Source organism: Anarhichas minor, unplaced genomic scaffold, assembly GCF_050575085.1.
Source record: "Anarhichas minor isolate MPS153535 unplaced genomic scaffold, ASM5057508v1 ptg000003l, whole genome shotgun sequence".
Classification (NCBI taxonomy): domain Eukaryota; kingdom Metazoa; phylum Chordata; class Actinopteri; order Perciformes; family Anarhichadidae; genus Anarhichas; species Anarhichas minor.
The window spans coordinates 18,283,712-18,305,224 of NW_027466449.1; the positions used below are offsets into that span (position 1 = coordinate 18,283,712).

Below are 21,513 nucleotides of genomic sequence, written 5' to 3' on the forward strand. Positions count from 1 at the left end.
GCACAGTTGTGAGACGTCCCGGAGGAGCGGATGGTAGAGGGACCGGCACTCACTCAGCATTTTGGTCTCCGCAGACGTCCCGCTGATGTCCATCTCGTCTGTTCACCCTTTTTTCTTTTTTTTGATAATCTCAGATTACAGATATTCCATGTGTAACATTAGCTTGTTGGAGTGAGGCGGATGTCATGAGAAGTGGACGTAGTCGTCGTGACGTCACCCATCAGTGTGTGGACTACGGTTTATGACGTATTCACCCAGAAGGACATTTTACAGTGTTTGAATTACAACTTCTAAATCGGTTACGTGATAACATTTGGCCCAAAAATACATTTTCCCATTGACTTACATTGGGAAAGAGACGTCTGTAAGTATGATGTTACATTTTTTATGAGCAACTTTCATAGGAATGAACGGGAGCTGTCCTCCAACACTGTACCCACTTCTCTTTATACATCCATGTTTTGAAGCCTCGAGTTCAGCATTTTGGTCGTCGCCATCTTGGTTTTTGGCAACCAGAAGCGGAGCTCAGTACAACCGAACGCTGAAGAAGACATTTTTATGCGAACAAAATGTTTCAATTAACTTTCATGAAGTGAAAATAAACTGAAAGGGTTAAAACTGGAAAACGAAAACACGGACAACAGACTGGACAACGCCGTGGTAGCAACCCGTCAATCACCGTGTAGCCACGCCCTAAAGCATCCCCTGCTTTATGGTCTGTTTGACTCTAAATGGACCATCATGTACTAAATGAACATCATGCTGTATTGAAGAAGACTTGAAACTAGAGATTGAGACCATAAACTCATGTTTACAATGTTTACTGAGGTAATAAATCAAGAGAGAAGTAGAGTCACTTTCTCATAGACTTCTATACAACCAGAGGAGTCGCCCCCTGATGGTCACTAGAGAGAATGCAGCTTTAAGACATGAAGCTTTGACTTCACTTTGCAGACCTGAAGGTTGCCGCCTGGTCCAGATACTGATCCAAGAATTATACCCAATATGGAAGCTTATTTTAAAATTAAACATTTAAAGAAAGGCAGCAACTAAAGATGGATAATCAAAACTCTTACTTTGTATCTTATGTTACAAATATTTAGTGTTTGTCAGGCGGTCATTTAAAATCCTGTAATTTCTTCACAAATATTGTTCCATGTCACTCGAACAGTGACTTTTTTCTGTCAATGCAGAAGATAATCATTGAATAACTTGGCAGTCTCCTCACTCTCTAACCGCGTCCTGTTTTACTGCAGTAAAACGTGACGCTGAGACATCTCTTCTCCTCATAGAATGAATCACTAATGCTTAAAACCACTGACTTCTGAACTCGTATTTTACTTTAAAGAAATATTTTATTTGTCTCCGTCTCTCCTTGATGAGCACACATTTGCTTCGACTCAAAGTTATTTTAGTTCGCTGTGATGCAACAGCCAGTGTCAAAAACCAGAAGAGCAACGAGGAAAGAGGCTGCTTCTAGTTTATCATCTATAGAGTATATTTTAAAGCAAAACCCACACAGCTGCTCATTGAAAGAAATTCAGATTCATGCAGCCTCAGTCTCTCCATTCATGGGCATTTGTCACCATCTGCTGGTCATATAGGGAACAAGATGACGCCTCTCTGAGCTGGCTGCACGGAGACTCAGGTTGGAGGGAAGATGCACCGTATCAGTGAACACACAGCAGCCTGGAGGTAAGAAGGCTGCTGGGAAGTTAATACAAAAGCGAAGGCGTTACCGTCAGTAACGGCGTTGGATGCATTTTTAAACCTGTAGAGAGTAAACTAAATGTTTTTAAAGTACCTGTAGCTGGTTCAAAAACAGACAATAATGATAAATATAAAGTTTCAAATCACCAAAAAACTCAAAGGCGAAAAACATGTTTTTTTCAGAATTTTATTCTTTAAATTATTTTATAAAATCTCATTTACGTTTCAATATATATATATTTATATATATTTTTTTCACCAATTAACGATTTTGGCTATTTTCCATTTCCACCCCCCCCCCCCCCCCCATTTATGCCCACATTTTGATCTTAAGGTCCAGACTCCTTCATATTGTGCAATGATCCTCAGTGCCACAGTGGATAGAGGGAGGTGGGAGAAAGGAGGAGGAGGGGGGGGGGGGGTCATGTAGGGGTGAGGCAGAAAGAGGTATGGGTCTGGGGGGGGGGGGCTGGTACAGTACAGAGCATGCTGAGGGAGTACTGACTTCCACAATGAGTGAGTTCAAACAACCGTGCTCAGATGGCTCAATGCATTCCATGACTCTGAATGAAAATAGCTCTTTAGCCCCCCCCCCCAAACGTCAGTAATACCCCCCGCCCCCCACCGATGGAGGTAAAGTGAGCTCCACATCATCAGATGTTCACCCAAACTGTTAGCAGCAGTCCTGAAGACTGTTTAGCCCTTTTTGTAGCGACCTACAGACCGATCAGAGTCCCGGTAGGCGTCGGTGTTCTTCTTCTAAGCTTTCTTAAAAAGGTCAACATCTACAGCAACAAAAAACACAGATTTACGTCACATTGACTGTACATCCGGGCGAGCAACGGGGTTTTTTAAGGGGGGGGGGGGGGGGGTTCTACTCTAATAAGGTGTTTGTTCTTCATTTGGCAGTACGATCACTCTTCCAACATGGCTCAATACTTGTGAAAGTCGTCTTTGTTGCTGGTATGATTTGCGCATGAACCGACTCGAAAACACGTCTTTGATAAGTATTTCAAACAAAAGACAAACGGTCACTCCAGACTTCGTGATACACCACATCTCTGAGCCACAGGTGAACGTATCAAACGCTCCCTTCTTTGTGTTTCACACCATAAAAGACACTAAACTCAGTTTTAAAAGGGAAGGAATGAACAGAAGTCGCAACTTCTTTTTTTAGGTCATATCTGTACGCAAAACAAAAAAATCATTGCAGGAAAACACGGTTATTGTTACAGACAGCAACCCCTTAAAGCACATATTATTCATTGTTAATATTGGTTCAATCTGCTCCGCCTTCACACCTTTGGGCTGGTTGATGCATACGTGTGTGTGTTTGAGTTCCTTTAAGCTGTAGCATGTAGCGGTGCAAAACCGTGTCAATGTTGCCGGTAAAACAAAAACAATGGCAACGATGACAACTCTAAACACAGGACAGACGGCTGAACGAGCGTAAGGCATTTAGAGGCTATTCCTGACAGAACACTGAGGCTGAGGTCGCCCAAACGGCCTGTCAAAATAACCCAGTCTCTTAAATGAAATGTAAAATCAGCCCTTGGTGACTCAGCAACCGCAGAAACACAGCGTTAGCCATCCTCTAACACGGTGAATCAAAGCCCGATCACTGAACGGTACCGTCTGGATTCATGACGTACACTTTACAGACTGTCAGCAGAGTTCTTTCCCGTGTTTGATGAAATGTCCGCAGCAGATCGCCGGAGGAAACTCCGGCTAACCTCATGCTCCAAATCACCCCAAAAATCTTAGAGAGGTGCTGTGCAGAATAAAAACAATGCGACACGTACAGCCAAGCAGACAACAACATGAACTCCTGTAATAATAATAATACAGTGCAAAAACCATGTGACGAATTCCATCTTCTGCGAAGCTAAAATGTTACGTTATTAACTATGTCGGAAAAAATGTCGTCATTTTAGAGCTCGTAGTCGGTGGTGATACTCGGTAACACAGTACTGCAGAATGAGTACTTTCCCCGGTAACGAGTAGTGTTGTATTACAGCTATTAATCCAGCTAATGCGACGGTAGCAGAAGATTTGATTCTTGTGCCAGGTGAGCTGATGTCACGCCGACGTCAACGCAGGTCGGTCTAAATCCAGTCGTAGCTTTTGGTTTAACGTTCAGGCGACTATCGCCCCGGGTGCATGTGTGACCGTGCAGGTCCGGTTCTACCGGGGCGCCGTGCCTCAGTTGGAATTTTAGGCGCGGTAGGCTCACGTCTCCTTCGTAGACGAGCAGAACATGGAGTTATAATAATAGGAGTAGAGGTGTGTATGGTTGTAGCAGCCTGGTGTCGTCCTCAGGTCATTTCTAATGAAGGTAAACTCAGTCAACTCTCTGTCAACATGTCAAACATGTGTGTCGTGCTGCCTTCAGGTGCTGCAGGGATTTCATGAAGTGAAGGAGAAGCAGATACTGTGAGAAGCAACCTCATTCATGCATGATCCAGTTTCTGTCTTTTGTCTCTGGGGAATAACAACTTGTAGTTCAATGTAATCCAGAACACGACAAACGTAGTTTATACTCGCCGCAGGGAAGCCGCCGCGAAAATGACGTGATCACAGCCGGTGATCTCAGAAGTTATGCAACTTGGCGCGATCACGTGACCGTCAGATAGTTCACTGATAAAAGCATTATTTACACGTTTAAGGGTTATACAGAGAAGGCCAGTTCATTTTTAAATGCTTTAGAAACACGAGGTCTGACAATCTACATTTGAGTAAATATTTTGCAGCCAAATCAAACTGTTTACAGGATATTAAACCTCTGTTTCTTCATAATACATTTAATACTTAACTTGTTTCTTTACAGGGTTTCTATAAAGGTAATAAAGTAGTGAATGAATATGAGACATGAGTTTACAGATAATTACATTCCCTCCTGGTCATAGTGGAGGTTTATGGTGTTTTAGACCTACAGTCTATGTTCATGTCTCTGAGTTACTCGTTGTCTTTTTGATTCCTCACAGTTATTTTTGTTTGTTCGCCCTCTATGTGCTGTTTGTTGCATTATTCTCTGAAACACCAGAGGATCAACGCCTCCGTTCATGCTCTGAGGCTCACGCTACGGCACCGCGCGAGTACAAACAAAACTTCACTCAGCACCTTTCTGACCGTTTCAACAGTTTGAGCTTTTACGGTGGACCTACTTGTTGCGGGACTATTGTGTTGAATTGCATTATATTTCAGATTTTCATGTTTTTTGTGTCCACTCCCCGTGCACACGCCAACAACGCAGACCTGTAAACGTGATTAAACCAGCTGATTCTACGAGGAGACGTTCTGTATCCGGCTAAGAAGACCCCAGACGGGCTGGTTAGAAAGCACACTATCACACAGGGTGAATACAAGCCGAGGACATTTGAGGTAGACAGAAACCGTGTCGAGCGTTCGCTGTCGTGCCGTCTGAAACCGGCTCACACACCCCCAGAGATCACATGATTTGTGTCCCAGCGTGAGGGGGGGGGGGGGGGGCACTACATGGACCATGGCAGCTGAAGGAGTGTAATGAAGAGGAATGGGGGGGGAGGAGTGTGTGTGTGTGGGGGGGGGGGGGCTCGGGACCGACACAGCTAAACAGGCTATTTACCAGACAGAAGTCACCGCCACACATCTCCCACGTCTCAAGTCATCAGCAGCATTTAAACCTCAGTCACATGACCAGAAACCATCGAGGGTTATTTTACAAGGCATAATCATTTTAAATAGAATATATGGCATCTGACCTCAATACGTCTCCCACCCCACAGACACAAGTTTACAACCCCCCCACAAAGAAAGTCCCAATGCCAGACCTCATGCCCATTTAACAGTCTCACATTGTTCTAGAGAATAGAGATTAAAAATATATACTATTGACTTATTGACTTCCAGTGTATGTTTTCTGTTTTTTCCCCTATTGTTTTTCAAGTTTAAAAAGACCTCCTGTGTCACAATGCAAGCTAGGGGTCTTTTCCACACACACACACACACACACACACACACACACACACACACACACACACACACACACACACACACACACACACACACACACACACACACACACACACAGTATATATATATATTATATATAGAGGAATTTTTAGCTGAGAAGTTAGGCAAAGTATATATATATATATATATATATACACACATGTTCATTTGGACTGAATTCATTCAGAATGAGAAGGAATTAAAACTCCCTTTTCTCCAGTTTTCCCTTTTTGAGGAGGACACAATTCGAGGAAGTGGGGAAGCACTACAACATCACATGACTACTCAAGAGCAGGTAGCGAGGAAAAAGGAAGAAGCAAGAGATTAAAAAGGCCTGAACTTGTACAAGGCAGAGAGATGGGCGGGCGATATGACTCTCTGTGGCATGATGTGCATTCCAGGGCCCCGCCGACGGCGAGGGACAATGTACAGAGTTCGGGGTTAGAGAGCAAAACGACCGTCAGATAACGGGGGGGGGGGGGGGGGGGGGGTAGCGAATGAGCTGTTTTAAACGGCAACAGAGCTGAAGCAATAGTGCGAGACTACGCAGCGCGGGGGGGGGGACGGGGACGAGAGGGGAGAAACAAATATTCGTCGCCCTGACTCATCGGTACACCAGGTGAGATATGGTGCCGGATTTGAAGTTGAGCTGATGGTTGGGCACAAAGCTGTGCTGGGGGTTCTTCCGCGTGCAAATATCCTTGGCGTACAAGCCCATGCACGAGTCACATGACACCTTGGAGCAGTTGACGCAGGTGTGCGACGCCCCCGGCTTGTTGCAAAAGCCGCACCGCGACCCGCCCATGCTCAGCCGCTCGCCGCCGCCGCCCTTCGGCGTCGTGAGGGCGACGGACTTGCTCGCGAACAGCTTCGCGGACATGAGGGGCTTCTCCACCATCTGGGGGTGAGGGTGAGAGTGCGAGTGGGTCAGCGTGAGCGGGTGCGGGTGGGAGTGAGTGTTGGAGTAGACGGAGAGCTTTTCCTTGACGGGGATGTACCCGTCCAGGGGCCGCGGGGATTTGGGGTGGTAGTCCTGCAGGCCACAGCAAGGGGAGGGGTCCACGTCGTGACAGGAAGCACAGAGGATCATGTCACACCTCTGGCAGGAGGCCATGGAGGAGCAGCCCAGCCCACAGCCCTGACACTTCACACTGCCGTGAGCTTTGAGCAGCCACGCGTCCCGCACATCCCGGGGCTCTCTGGACGGAGGCCGAGAGGGGGTCTGCCTTCCCCCCGTCCCGACACCCCGTTCTGTGTACAAGTCGATCTCATCCAAAGACGACAGGTGGTAGGATGTGTAAGCATCCGCCGGGGGAGGCGACTGGATTGGGAAGAAATCCGCAACGGGGCTGTAGGAAGGCGGAGCAGCCACGGAGAAGAGGGACGCCGAGGTGCAGGGCCTGATGATCTCATCCTTCATGTCCTCCTCTGCATCCACAAACAGAGTTTCCTTCCTCAGACTCAGCGAGGCCTTCAGGACGGGCTTGCTCACTGCCGCGTGCCAGTGGCCGGCCCCATCTGTGACGTCCACGGACTTAGACGGTCGGCTGCCTCGCCTCAGGTGGTGGGCGTGAGGCCTCTCGATGTCCAGCGGCCGCACGGACAGCCGAGCCATGTCCGCCCCGAGGCTGTCGCGTCTGCGGAGCGCCTCGGCGCAGCCGGCCGCGTCGTCTCTGCAGCCTCTGCGGAGTTCCAGGGCCTCCAGCTCCGAGGCCGAACCGCGGGCCAGAGCCACGACCTCCCCCAGGAGACGACACTCTGCCTGGGCCAGGAAGAGCTCGAACGCCAGCTGCCGGAGATGATTCGCGCCTCCCGGGTGCTCCTGCAAGTGGAACTGCGAATCGTGGTCACAGGTGTAGCCGATGGTGCGCATTAGAGTTCGGAGTTCGGCATCAGAAATGGCGGACTGCAGATGGTACACATATGGGCCGGTGAAGGTCTAAAAGAGAAATGGGTTAATTAGCATTACCGTCAGTGAATACACACAATGAAGCTATTCCTTTGATATCATATTCAAATAACTCAAAGTATAAGTTGGTTTTGCGATTGTCTTTAACCAAAAGCACAAATGTAAACATTCAAGAGCTTTTGAAAAAATCACCTCACATACAGATTAAAAAGAAAGTAATGCCGGTTCCAATCCTATGTTTCAACTTTTGGTTCACATATAAATACTGTACGAGGCTTTAGACAATGAACACTAACGAACTACATGCTAACTTGGAGAACTAAAAGGAGTATTTGTATGTTGTAAGATGCAACTTCTGTTGTCAGACGTCAATGTTAGTGTATTCTTTATAGCAGTTAATAAAGTACAGGGCACACTTTGGAGACAAAGCGCCGACATTGTATCTGAACAAAGGCAGCCTCTGTATATGGATCACTGCCGTCTCTGCGACCAGTGGCACAGCTTCTACAACGGAGACTCTTTAGGGAAGATGTGTTCTAGATCTTGTTTCCACATAGTATGAAATAGAAATGTTTGCACAGACTAGTGTGGAGACCACCAGATGGACCCTTGAAGTGATAACTCCCAGTGGGATCATCTGCATCTCTCTTTCTGCACTAGTTTTATTCAAATCTAAAAGATGCACTTTAAACTCTTACAAATTAAATCAGATGAATAAATTATATTGCATTCCTTTGCAAGGGGCCGTATTTCAGGTGTTCACTTGAATTGTCTGTATTTTGGGTCTTTTCATACAATGATATGGAAATCTACAAACTCCAAGAACGTTGACATGTTTCTGAGTATTTGTTTTCATCTTTAAGTGAGAATAATAGGAGAAACTCAACTCACCTTGATACATCTGAACTCCTTCTTCCAGGGGAAGAGCAGGAGGTTGGTGCATATGGTCTCCAGCGTGTGGAAGGCTCTCTCCAGGCTCCTGATGTTGCCCCCTCTCTGACAGCGGAGGGAATTCTCCACCACTTCATAGTAACGCACCATCCGGAAGCGCTGTCCCGGGTCCGGCTGGTAGGCCCCCAGCAGAGCCGTCGCAGTGGAGAGCAGCGCCTCGCTGTCCTTGTGCCTCCCTCTGTCCCCCTCTGGTGCACTTCCAACCCCCGTGTACTCCCCTCCACCCTCCAGACGCCTCTCCAGCAGCGTCACATACCTTCGAAACAGGTCCTCTTTTAACTTGGCATCCATTGTCGGCAGCGGACTGTCAGTCGGCCCTTCGGCTACTTTTCTGAGAGAGCCTCACCCCTCTTAGCATACTCTGCACCAGGGTGCCACATTCAAGCACCATGTTTTGGTCATCATGATTCACTGCGAACGCTTTGGCACACGCTCGACGTTAATAATGTTTTGGAGAGGTGGAAGAGGAGTGAGATTTTGCATCCAATCAGCAGCAAACAACAGATGCAGTTGTTGTGGTGCTTTCAGTTGGCGTAGCTAGGCTGCAGCCTGTAGGGACGCCTTCTTACGGGCATCTCTGGCATCGGCTCAAAGCCCGACACATTCCAGGACACACGGGCCTATGTCGTGCACGATGAGGTCAGGAGGAGCTGTAGCTTCACGCTCTGTTAACGCAGCGCTGCATCTATTCCAGTCCTCGGTTTCAGCGTCTGCAGAGCTCAAGGTCACTCATCGTGGAGCCACATTCGTGATCGTGGGATTCTTCTGAGCCGGCTCCAAGCTGTAGAGACACAGGAGAGCTTTATGAAAATGGAAATCTCTCATTCCTGATGCACACAGAAGGAAACATATCTTTCTACTAACTCAGTCTGTGTTAAATCGGTCCAAAGGAAAGAGCATTTGTAATAATGATCATCCAGAGTATTCTCTGTTCTCTAATGGCTCAAACATGAGGTGTGTGTGTGTGTGTGTGTGTGCGCATCACTATTTTGAGAAACAGTATGTGCTCTGATGGATGCACCGTGCAGGTATTTTTATATGTCTGTCGTATAGCCAATAGGTTGGACTGATAGATTATCATCACGATGTACACAACATAGTAAAATACTAGAGGAACTGCAGTGTACATCAGGGCTCACTGTTGACAGACACTATGTTGTCTTGCCAGTGGATATGTGAGCCAGCAGTACAAACATGTGTAAACACATGACAATGTAGTATAAGAGTCTCCTGAATGATGATACTACTTATATTAATAGTATCACTTCTTTCTGCACACATTGTAAAAGGGTCAATATTGCATAACTTTGTAAATTTAATCTTATATTCTGTTTTTATAGGTTTACTGTGTAACATCTGCCTCTTGGGACTGCAGATGAAAAACAGCCTCTTGTCTAATACCTCTGGCGCATTTACAGCAATGTTATTATTAATGTGCACTGTCCCTTATCAAATAAACCAATAAATACATTTAAAAACCCATGATAGCCTGCACCTAGCATAGTTAGCTCAAATTAAGAGCGCTATATTAGGCATACGGATGTTGATATATAACGTTATGTAAGTTGACCTACCTACCTCAAACCAACCTACCTTTCCCCACTGCGGGACTAATAAAGGATTATCTTATTTTACCTAACAAACCTACCTACACACATCAACCTTAACGGGCATCCGTCTAACAGTTAGCGAGCTAGCACGCAACATGCCTTGGCTAACACATCCAGCATGCGTTACTAATGCGCATCACACAGCAACAGAGTCGCTCCGTCACGACCAGTGATGATGATAATAAAGGTAGACGCCCGGAGGACGAGCGTGTACGTTAATTCTTCAGGAATCTCAAACCCACAAAAAAAAAACGATTATTCTGGCAGTGAACGCCCATTTCAGCAGCGCAGCTGGCTAGCTAAACAATTGCTTTAGCTTAGCTAGCAGGGCGGTCCATCGTTGGATAGAAACAATTTTTAAGTAAATTATTTAAACATGTACCGTCACTGTGACGTGACTCTTGTGCGAACAAGTGTACTTTTGAGCTTAAGCTAAAATACCACACCGCTTTTCTTAAAGCCACCACGAACACATTTTACCTTTAACGAGTGCTAGCCGTGTGGCTAGCTACGCCTCCTCCTCAGCTGTTGGAAATTCCCATCATCCCAACGCGCATGCGCCGCCAGTTCTGACAGTTCTCGTCAGCAGCGGAGGACCCACGTGCTGTTTGAGCTAAAAAGGGGGAGGGGCTACAGAGACCAGCTGCCAAACTACATCCGCTGAATATACAGGAAAATAAAACTATTTATTTAAAATGTCGATATTGTGTTTATTTATGCTAAAATAAATAAAGCAATAATGTCAAACATTCTCCAATTCCAACTCATTATTATGAATATCTCAAAAATATCACCTTGAAATTGACAAATATTTTGTATATTAATCGAGAACAGAGACAGAAAGAGAGAGAAACAGACAGACAGAGAGGAAGAGAGACAGAGAGAGAGACGAAAAGAGAGAGAGAGACAGAAATTGAGAGACAGAGAGAGAGAGATGTTTTTAGTTTTTTTATTTATAAATAACATTATTGTGTTTAAACGATAACTGTCATAAAGTCATGATGTGTTACACACTCTGGTCCAATAGGTGGCGGTAATGCGCCTTAAACGTTGGTTTGTAGTCCGCCAATAAACTGAAAGAAGTAGAAGAAGAAGAGGAGGAGTGGGGGTGAGAGGGGGGTGAACTGTCTCAGCGAAGAAAAAGAAATGGCGACGCTCGGAGGGTTTAGTGCAGCACAGCACAAGAAAAACGTCTCCGACGGGACCACCGGCGACATGTCGGAGTTCGTCTGTCCGGTTTGTCTCGAGATCTTCGACAGTCCCGTGACGACCCAATGCAGCCACACGTGAGTGTATTTCTGCCATTTTATTTTACATCAACCGTCCAAAAACCTCCTTTAACCCACCTCTCTCTGATAGTTCCGTGGGACAAATAATGGGGGAGGAGGAGGGAGAGAAAGGATCGTTATTTTAACGTGTCGTGACGTCAGAGTCGCAAAAATATCGACCACGCGCGAGCCTGTTGTTGTTATTGTTGTGACCCCGTATTTCTATTTTGGATATTTGGTTAAGAAAACCCAATGTCAGCTTGCTAAAATCAGTTTCAGTTTTGTTTACATCAAAGAGGCGGCCTCACCTGGGAGTTGTAGTTCAGACAGCCGTAGCTTGGACTCATCAACCCGCTTTGAAGGACTACAAGTCCCAGCGCCCTCCCGAGGGGGGACTTTCCATCGGATTTGCAGGAAGCTTTACCGGGATCTTCCAGAGAATGACAGCACCAGTTTTTATATTTTAATATACAGTTTATTAGTAAGAATACTTTGTAAACAGATTTTTCTTTCCTCCTGGTCACCAGAGGACACATTATATATTGTTTTATATCAAATTATACTTGTTATAACATCTTTATTTGTTTGTTTATCATATTTATTTTTCATTTTTTCATATTTTCTATTTTTTAAATGATCTCTTTTACTATTGCGACACCAAGCCAAATCCCTTGTACATGTTACGTACTTGGCGATAAGCCGTTTTTATTAAATTCTGATTAAAATTGATCAGTTTCTTTTATTTTCTTTGTTTGTATTCATCCTATCGACTGTCTCGCTAATCTTTCTGTTGTTGTTATTATTGTCTTGCAGCATTTGCTGCTTTGTCTGTCAAAGCACTTTGTAAACTCTGTTTTTAAAGGTGCTATATGAATAAAGTTATTATCATTAATATTTCTTCTTCTCCCATCTCTTTCCCAGGTTCTGCCTCAGTTGTTTGCAGGAGTGTTTGCGTCCACAGAAGCCCGTCTGCGCCGTGTGTCGGGCCGGCCTGGGCACCTGGACTAAAGCTGCGGAGCTGGAGCTCAAGATCCAATCGTCTGTGGCCGCTTGCAAAGGATGTGGAACACAGGTAGGGGCTGTGGCGTCTGAAAAATGGCCTCTGCTGATTTGGATAACATGCAGGGGGGGGGTGGTTAGACGGATCGCTGTAGCGTCATCATAACTACATTTGAGACGGTTGCAGTGTTTTAAATTGCGTTCTCTCGCTATTTAGGTCCGTCTTTCTCAGATGAGAGGCCACACAGCTGCCTGCTCAAAATTCCAGGAATACATCGAGGAGGGAGTGAGGACCACTGCCCAGAGCCAGCCCGCCATCATCAGGTGAAACTCAATGTCACCTACATGATAAACACTCAAGAGTTAACTCTGTAGCTGAGCAGTAGAGAGAGGTTTTGCAGTCCTGCATGAGTGCAACGCATCCATGAAAGAAGCATTGTTTTGTGTGCACGAACTCCTTGAAGAATACTGAACAATCCAGTCTGATGTGGCCTTAAACCGGTTCTGTGAGCAACAACAAGAAGTCGGTGCGCTCTGTTTAAACCATCTGCATCACTCGGTTGATTGGGTTAGGGTTAGTATATCCCACATTCTTTGTGAACAGATCATTCGACCTGCAGGGTGAAACACATGAGAAAGTAGTAGTAAAGGATCTTTGTGGGAAAATCTTTTAACGATTGCTTTATTAAGCTTTCTTTGTTCTTGTAGCCGTAACTCGAGCCTCCGAGCGGTAACGGAGGAGTTTATACTCTATGCGCTGCATTATTCTCTGAAACACCAGAGGACGTACAAACAAATGAAGTGTGAAGAATCCAAAAGACAACAACAATCCTTTTTATGACGCTGACATGTTTTGTTCAGCAGGAGTAAGAAGACAACGTTCTAAAGGAACCGCGCACACCTGCATGTACGCTGATGAAGCATCAATGTTTTAGACTCTTACAATTCCTGTCGTTAAATTTGCCGAAAACTACAAAAACAAAGAGACTCGGGTTCTAAGAAGTGGAACTGCTGTTTCTATGGTGACATTTCAGCTTTTTAGAGACGATTACAAACAAGAGAAGTTTGAGAAACAGTCATTTGTAACGCGGATATGACGACTAATCAAAGTAGTGGCCAGTTGAACAGATGTCAATATGATATCGATATCAAAGAGAAAGGAATCTCGTTAACATGTTGTTGTCGTCTGTTTCTTTCCCACAGTCCAGTACCAAATCGCTTCACCTTCACCTGCCCGTACTGCAACTGCCAGAACCTGGACCAGGACGGCCTGGTCGAACACTGCACTTCCCAGCATGCTCGTGATGCACGACAAGTGGTAGGAATTAAAAGAACAAAAACAATGTCCCCGATCCCATCTTCCTCCGTCTGTTTGTGTCGCACTCACTGCTGCATGAAGCAAAGTATTTACGTGAAGATATTAAACGTCCATCTCGTGAATGTTTTGTTGTTGTTTACATCCGTGCGGAGCGTCTCACGTGACGAACACAAAGCGGCGTTGTGCGTCCGGGCTGCGCAGTAAATATTAATCGTGGTTTAAGATTTTATCTTTGTCAAAAGAACATGATCGACTGATAACGGCTTTTAAAATGGGAACTCTGCTGCGTATCAAATGAAGCTTTAACTCAACTAACATCAAAGCTGGATACAAATTTGAAGAACGGTCAGAATTTGGTGAACTGAGCTCCCTATGACTTTACAAAAAATGATTTTTGGCCCATAAATCAATAATTCATAAGCTAATTATGGCAATTTCACACAAATGTCTAATGGGAGAAGAAATTGAGAAGTGTTGACATTATGGACAGACGTGGATGTTGTAGTTTTAACTCTTATTTGTACATTAGCAGGAGTTTAACACCACATCAGTGAATGCAGAGAGCTGTTTATGTAGATTTCTTTTGTCCATAAACTCGCTGGATAATCTTGATGAATCATCTTTCTGGCTGTAATCATGCAGCTCTACTGTACCGTGTCAGTAAGCTCAGCTAGTGGAGTCACTGTTGGGTTTTATAAATCACGTCACGGTTATTGGCACTAAGGGGCTTTTCACAAGTTTCATCCTTTCATCCGAGGCGCTTGGGAGGTTGCACACTGCGATGATGATGATGATGATGATGCTGTGGTACTATAGCAGTGAGCCTGACCTTTCAACCGGATGCTGTGACGCCTTTGGACTCGACACAGTCCGTGGGACGGGTCGCACAGCTCCACGCAGTCCTTATTTACTGTCCACTGATATTCATCTGCCGGCTGTGATTGGTTGTTTCTCGCCAACGTTTAAAATCTTTGGACGCAGCGTCTCTTTGTTGCGGCGTGTGAACGGCCTCTTAACGTGGCGGACGCACAAACGGATTGGAAGTGGGCGGGGAGAGGGTGTGAGGGCCGGATGTGAATCTGGCCATGGCTCAGATTTCCTCTGTTCACAGACTCATTGTCACTTTTCACTCTGCGCCCGTCCAGGTGTGTCCCATCTGTGCCTCGATGCCTTGGGGGGACCCGACCTACAGGAGTGCAGACTTTTTCCAGCACCTGAAGATCAGACACACATTCTCCTACGACACCTTTGTTGTAAGTCGAAGCCCCGAAAACGCACACACCTGTTTTACGTTAGTAATGATCAGTTCGCTTCTATATTGGCTCTATTTTCTCTGTGCAGGATTACTCCACAGACGAGCACACGATGATCCAGGAGGCTCTACAGCGCTCCCTCTTGGACAACTGACGTGCGAAGAACAATCCGGAAGAGGAGGGAATCCACCGAAGTGAAGTGAAGTGACGGGGAGACGTGAAGTCTTCCGAAGAAGACGCACTGTAACACCATTCATCCGTCAGGAGGATGGTGGTACTGTACCGCTATGGGTAACCAGCTTCACAGGGAAATTGTTATTGTCGTTACGGATCTATAGGTTTATTATTCCGAAAATAAATCCTGCAATATGGTTTCAAAAAAGCAAAAAAAAAAAGCATATTGTACCGTCTGATTTAGGAGTGATACTGTGTTTCTGCTCTCTTATCCCCCCCCCCAAAAAAAAACGTATCAAGTCTGTAGACTTGATAGTCTGTCGAATACCTACTAAACTATGTTCGTCCCAGCTGTTTGTTCGTTTATGACACTATGACGTCATAGAGCCAAAAACTTCCAAAGTTGTGATTAAATCTCCCCCGTCGTCAATACTTGATGTAATGAGAGGGTTCGACCACTAGGTGGCTAAACGACGGACTCGTCGAGTTGTTCTCGCAATGATAATATATAATAACTGGAGAGCGACTCTGCATGTTCACTCTCAAACAAGTGGAGAGGGTTGTTTTACTAAGTTTTCTGTTCCTGGGTGAAGTGTGAGAGAGCCGAGTGTGTGCTCATTCTGTTTTCTCAGAGATCTACTGGAAAGAATAAATAATAAGAGGGTGAAACAGAAGCCAGATTGTTGGCCGTTTGCTTTATTGTAACGTTTCTCCCTTCCGTCTCTGTGCCTGCTGGTAGATCTTGTTCTTGACTTCCAAAACTCCTCATAGGGCTAATAGTTCAGTTGGGTGAAAACCAAACGATGCAAGTAGGAGAGCATCAGTGTGTCGTCGTGGTGGGTCGTTCTGTGATTTACTTTCTGTTCTTGTCGTCACTTAGAGGTTTTACCTGCATGCTTCCGGCCAGAGGGGGGCAGCAGAGCTCCACCTGCTCTCTGGTCGTCCTCTGTTGCAAAGACATAATTCAGCATTCTGTTCATGTCACTGTGTCGTTCTCCAGCTGGAGGTTCGTCACATTCAGCACACGGAAAGGGTTTGGTGGAGGGGATGCATACTTGTTTCATGAGTAACCATAACGTCATGGTGTGACACGACTTTTAAGATTTTTAAATGTAAATTACTGTTGCGTGTTTTTCTTTTTGTCTTCATCACGAAAGAAACAAACTCGTTTGTTTTGATGGCGTTTGTAGTGTGAACATCTCTGACGACAGTTCTGTAAAGAGAACAGGTGAACATGGATATTATGTGTGTGCCTCATAATCAGAAAGCATGTGAAGAAACAACAATATTCACTTTGACTTTGCCTGATTTTCTTTTCTTTCTGTTGGTTTTCACTCCTGTGGATTGTGTCTCTTACTTCCCTCCAGTGTTGTGTCCCAATGACTTGTAACTGTCACAAATCAACCACACACAGCGAGGCTGCATTGCATCTTTTCACCAACAGGTCAATAAAACGTAACGCACCCCGATCAAGTAGCTCCAGAGCACAACCTTAATGCCTTTTCACGTAGTCTTTGGTGCCGCCTAGACGTTCGGTTTGTTTGTTTTTTCCTCTCCGGTAAAATGTAATAATTTTGTACGTGTTTCTCAATGTATGATGACCGTTTTCTTTCTCAATATATATCTCTCATTCTCTCTCTCTCTTGTCAGCCTTACTGTTAGCGGGTCTAAATCCTGATAAATTAAAGCTCTTTAATTATTTAAACCCTGAACCCCAGAAATCAGGCGCAGTGATTTATATGTGTGTGTGAGAGAGTTAAAGGGAAGGCAATGTGCATCAATGGTAACTGGATTTGCTCAGTTGTCACAATAATCGAGCACGGGGCAAAAGAACAGTAGAAATGAACCTCTTGTTGGAGATCAGGGCAGTGCTAAATCACACCAACGATGATATTGCAATGTGTATTTATTATTTTTTTTGCATGTACTTGTATATCTGTGCTGAGTTTTCTGATGAAACTTAAGCCCTTCGGTGTACATTGTCCACAGGGAGAGAAAACCCTCTCATCTCGTTTCCTTTGTGTGTGTAATTACTGTAGCTAAATGATATTACAGTGACTCACCTAGCTCCACGGAGAATCTCACCCACCAAACTTCTTGATGTAGTCCACCCCCCCCTTTCTCCCTTCCCTCCCTCCTCGATCAGGTTTTGCTCCTGGCAGATGGAGGAGAGATGTTAGCTGTGAGAGAACTAACGAGATACTCCAGTGCTCCTGGGCAGGAAGGAAGTGGAGCCGTAAAAACACGGCGGAGAGAAGTCTTTCTTGTCTGTTTGGTGGCGGAGATGTAAAAAAAGAAAGAAAAGGGGGGAGAGGGGGAGGCCGAGGTGGGGAATAGGAAAGGGAAGAAAGAGAGGGGGGGGGGGAAGAGAAGTGAACACATTGAATAAAAATTTCATAAAGTTCAGCGTGTGGTTTTCTTTGATGCGAGCAATAGATGTGCAGTCTGCAGGCCCTGTGGAGGCAGCAATTAATGCTACATGTTGCCCGCGGGCGAGCGAGGACGGTGGCTCGGTTTCTTTCTTTTTTAGAAGTGTGTCGCACCATCACTCCACCCGAGACGCCCTCTCACCAGCCGCTTTGTTTTTCCTCTCTGTATCTCGTAAACCTGCTTTTTATCCACCTGCTGGAAGCCTTTTGAAACTCTGCGTCGCCCGAACTTTGAGGCTGCACCGCCCCCTCGGATGATGTCATTCCACGTTCGAATACTCAAAAGGCGAACGCACGATAAGTTCAGCCGATGTTTTAGTAACATCGTTGTAATCTAACACTTTTGAGTCACGAGTCAGGACTCAAAATAAAACAGCCCAGGACTCCTCTGTTGACTGTCAAAGATCCTCTGTGTGTTCTGATACTCGTACTGTTTAATACGCCAGAAAAAGATGTATGTCCAAATACGTAGTATGTGAAGACTCAACACAGTCTCACAGCAGTTGGTGAAATGGTCACGAAATACAATCTATTGGTTTCATTTACAGGGATACAAATTGTCATGTTTTTTTCATGCCCCTCGGACGACATTAGTTTAAAGACGAAAGTTAGGTTTAAGCAACTAAACCAACAGTTGGGTTGGGACAACTAAACCAACAGTTGGGTTGAGACAACTAAACCAACAGTTGGGTTGGGACAACTAAACCAACAGTTGGGTTGAGACAACTAAACCAACAGTTGGGTTGGGACAACTAAACCAACAGTTGGGTTGGGACAACTAAACCAACAGTTGGGTTGGGACAACTAAACCAACAGTTGGGTTGGGACAACTAAACCAACAGTTGGGTTGGGACAACTAAACCAACAGTTGGGTTGGGACAACTAAACCAACAGTTGGGTTGAGACAACTAAACCAACAGTTGGGTTGAGACAACTAAACCAACAGTTGGGTTGAGACAACTAAACCAACAGTTGGGTTCAGACAACTAAACCAACAGTTGGGTTGAGACAACTAAACCAACAGTTGGGTTGAGACAACTAAACCAACAGTTGGGTTGAGACAACTAAACCAACAGTTGGGTTGAGACAACTAAACCAACAGTTGGGTTGAGACAACTAAACCAACAGTTGGGTTGAGACAACTAAACCAACAGTTGGGTTGAGACAACTAAACCAACAGTTGGGTTGAGACAACTAAACCAACAGTTGGGTTGAGACAACTAAACCAACAGTTTGGAAGCTACTACCATAGAACCTCAACGCGGTGCAGAACACTGGTCTTCTGGTTGAACATACTGTTAGTTGGACCCGTCCACCTCCCCAATAGTCGTCTTTTTGGATATTATAAAGTACGTCACTCGCTCTGACTGTTGTCACCTGGATACTTTTAATTTGCGTGTCCACGGGGGAAAAAAGGCTCCTAATTAACTTTCCATTGACATGATGAGAGGGTCAAAGTTCAGCAGTGTTATGAGGAAGTAGTACGTCCCAATTTGAAAGCATACTGCATGCAGAAGTACGTAATTTGTTAAGGCAGCTGTAGTGAAGTAGAAAGAAAAAGTATGCGGTTTGGAAGCAGTCTTGGTTCTGGACCCGGGTTCAAAAGGATGGATTTCCTCCTGGTTCAGGCTCTTTAACACCCAGTACACTTTGCATTCTGCCCAAATGTTCGGTCAGAGAGACAGAAGTGTTTTGTATAGTCAGGAATCAGGACGACTGACTCGTATCCTTCACCTGCTGCTTTTAGCTGAAAGAATAAAAAGAGTGAAAGTCTCATCTGCAATAATAAAAAGTGGTGGATACACTGAAGAGATAGAAAACTCCTAAAATGCCTGGAAAGTTCACTCTCTCCCTCTCATGGTTTTGCTGAGGCAGGTGTCTGTGGTGAGGTGAACAGGAGCGCTGGGAGTTCGTTCACCGTAAAAAAAAACATTTCCTCAAAGTCAGGAGAAACAGGAAGCGAGCGGGGATTCCTGCCACCCGCGCGCCTCGCCGGCTCGCGCAGGTCGGCCCTCTCCGGTGTTTGAACAGAAAGCGCCGCTGGGCTTCCCCGACATCAATACTGGTTCTACACCGACTCCTCTTCCGCTTTTAAACTCTTTAACAACCGACCCCCCCCCCCCCACCCCCCCCCACACACACACACACACACACACACATTCTGCTTGTGTTGCTGTAGCCTAAGAGCAACAAAACTTAACTTTGATTTAATAATGCCTGCAACCAGCTTGGCCCCTTATCAGCTAAGTGAAACTTGCACATCTCGTGTGCGTGTGTGTGTGCATCTCATTTTGTGCCCTCTAATAGCTGCCAACATTATGCCAGCGGTACTCAGAACTGCTGTTTATCTTTACTGCTGTCTATAAAAGCATAATATGTACTTTGTTACGGTAAATTATATATATTTTTAATCTGTTCTGTAAATCCAAGCAAGGAGCTTTGAGTTCCTGTTGAAGCTACTCTATATGATATATATATATATATATATATATATATATATATATATATATATATATATTACAAATAAAACTCCTCACACCAGGTTTTAAGAGTCCCACTAAAAAGCTTGGAAAGTTCTCAGAATCACTGTTTCTGCAGAAATATTCTCCTGGAAGTGAAAATGAATATGAAACACGTCGGTGCAACTATCAGGAGGATTGCTAATCATTGCTTCCCTCATTTATTTATTTATTTATTTTAAATCCGCTCAGCCGCTGTACTAATATTTGAAAGTTAAGCCCTCTAAGGTGTAAACGAAGGGGAGGCAATGTCCCTAGTGTGTGTGTGTGTGTGTGTGTGTGTGTGTGTGTGTCACAATGGAACGGCAGGCTGAGTGAGGCGGAGGGATCTAAATTTGACTCCCCCTCTCGTTTGCCCCTGCAGACCAACTCAGATGTGTGTGTGTGTGTGTGTGTGTGTGGAAGAGAGCAAGGCCCAAGGCTATTATTCTCCCATTAATTTTTCCATTTGAAATCAAACCTCAGCGGGCGTGCATGAGGGAATCAGGGGGGGGGGGGGACAAATGTTGGTTGTAACGTTGTAGCATTGTTGGTTGCAGCAACGTTTATGTCCAATAGGGGAGGCAATTTCACTTTCAAAGGAATCCTGGTGATTTGTCTCTCCTCCGTCCTCCGTCAGACCATCGGGAGGAAATCGGACCGCTGTAAATAAAACTGACAAATCACCTCAAAATGTAACTAAACACATTTTCTTCCTCCTACATGTAGAGCTATTTAGATAGCTGGATAGTTTTGGTGTGAGTTACCGAGTGTTGGAGATGTCTTGTGGAGCTCAAAGCGTAAATTAAAAAGTTAATTAAATAGTTTTACCTTATAAACTCTAAAATGTGTTTTTTTCTCGTAAATTTGAGGCTCTAATCTCAGAATATCTGAGTTTTTTTCTCGTAAATGTATGACTTGAAATCTCTAAAATGTTGGATTTTCTAAAATATTTTTTGGTCGTATCGTCCTACATGATGTGTTTTGACTGGTGAGACACTCTGATGATTTTTTAATCTGCCCATCTAACTCTCGCTGACACTCGTGTCTGCACATTCCTGTAAATGCTCTAATTTTACCTGTCGACTCCACTTTCCACTGCGAAAAAACTTTCCGTCCATACAGAACCCTGTTACATCTTCATATTCCTCAGCACGCGCACACACACACACACACACACACACACACACACACACACACACACACACACACACACACACACACACACACACACACACAGGACCATCATTCCTTCCACCCCACACAAACACCTCACGCTTCCTCTTCCAGTCTCCTTCAATCACCACTCTCCGGCCTCTTTCTTAGAAGAAAAAAAAAGCGCCGGTGCTTGCTAATCTGTCAATCACATGTTGTCCTGTTGTGTCGATGACGGGGGTCCGTGGC

At 45.1% G+C, this 21,513-nt stretch overlaps 2 protein-coding genes across 2 annotated transcripts; one reads left to right on the forward strand and one right to left on the reverse strand.

Annotated features, from left to right (window-relative positions):
* Positions 1 to 2,178: 2,178 nt before the first annotated feature.
* On the reverse strand, positions 2,179 to 10,743 carry spata2 (spermatogenesis associated 2). Its single transcript, XM_076101134.1, has 3 exons — positions 10,651 to 10,743; positions 8,501 to 9,341; positions 2,179 to 7,639 (listed from the first exon to the last, which is right to left on the reverse strand). The coding sequence occupies exons 2-3, from the start codon at positions 8,849 to 8,851 to the stop codon at positions 6,305 to 6,307; spliced, it is 1,686 nt and encodes a 561-aa protein (XP_075957249.1). The 5' UTR covers positions 8,852 to 9,341; positions 10,651 to 10,743; the 3' UTR covers positions 2,179 to 6,304.
* Positions 10,744 to 11,273: 530 nt separating this feature from the next.
* On the forward strand, positions 11,274 to 16,894 carry rnf114 (ring finger protein 114). The gene is made up of 6 exons (XM_076101147.1): positions 11,274 to 11,456; positions 12,360 to 12,510; positions 12,655 to 12,761; positions 13,641 to 13,755; positions 14,901 to 15,008; positions 15,097 to 16,894. Exons 1-6 carry the CDS (start codon positions 11,317 to 11,319, stop codon positions 15,160 to 15,162), a joined length of 687 nt encoding a protein of 228 aa, XP_075957262.1. The 5' UTR covers positions 11,274 to 11,316; the 3' UTR covers positions 15,163 to 16,894.
* The last annotated feature ends 4,619 nt before the right edge of the window (positions 16,895 to 21,513 follow it).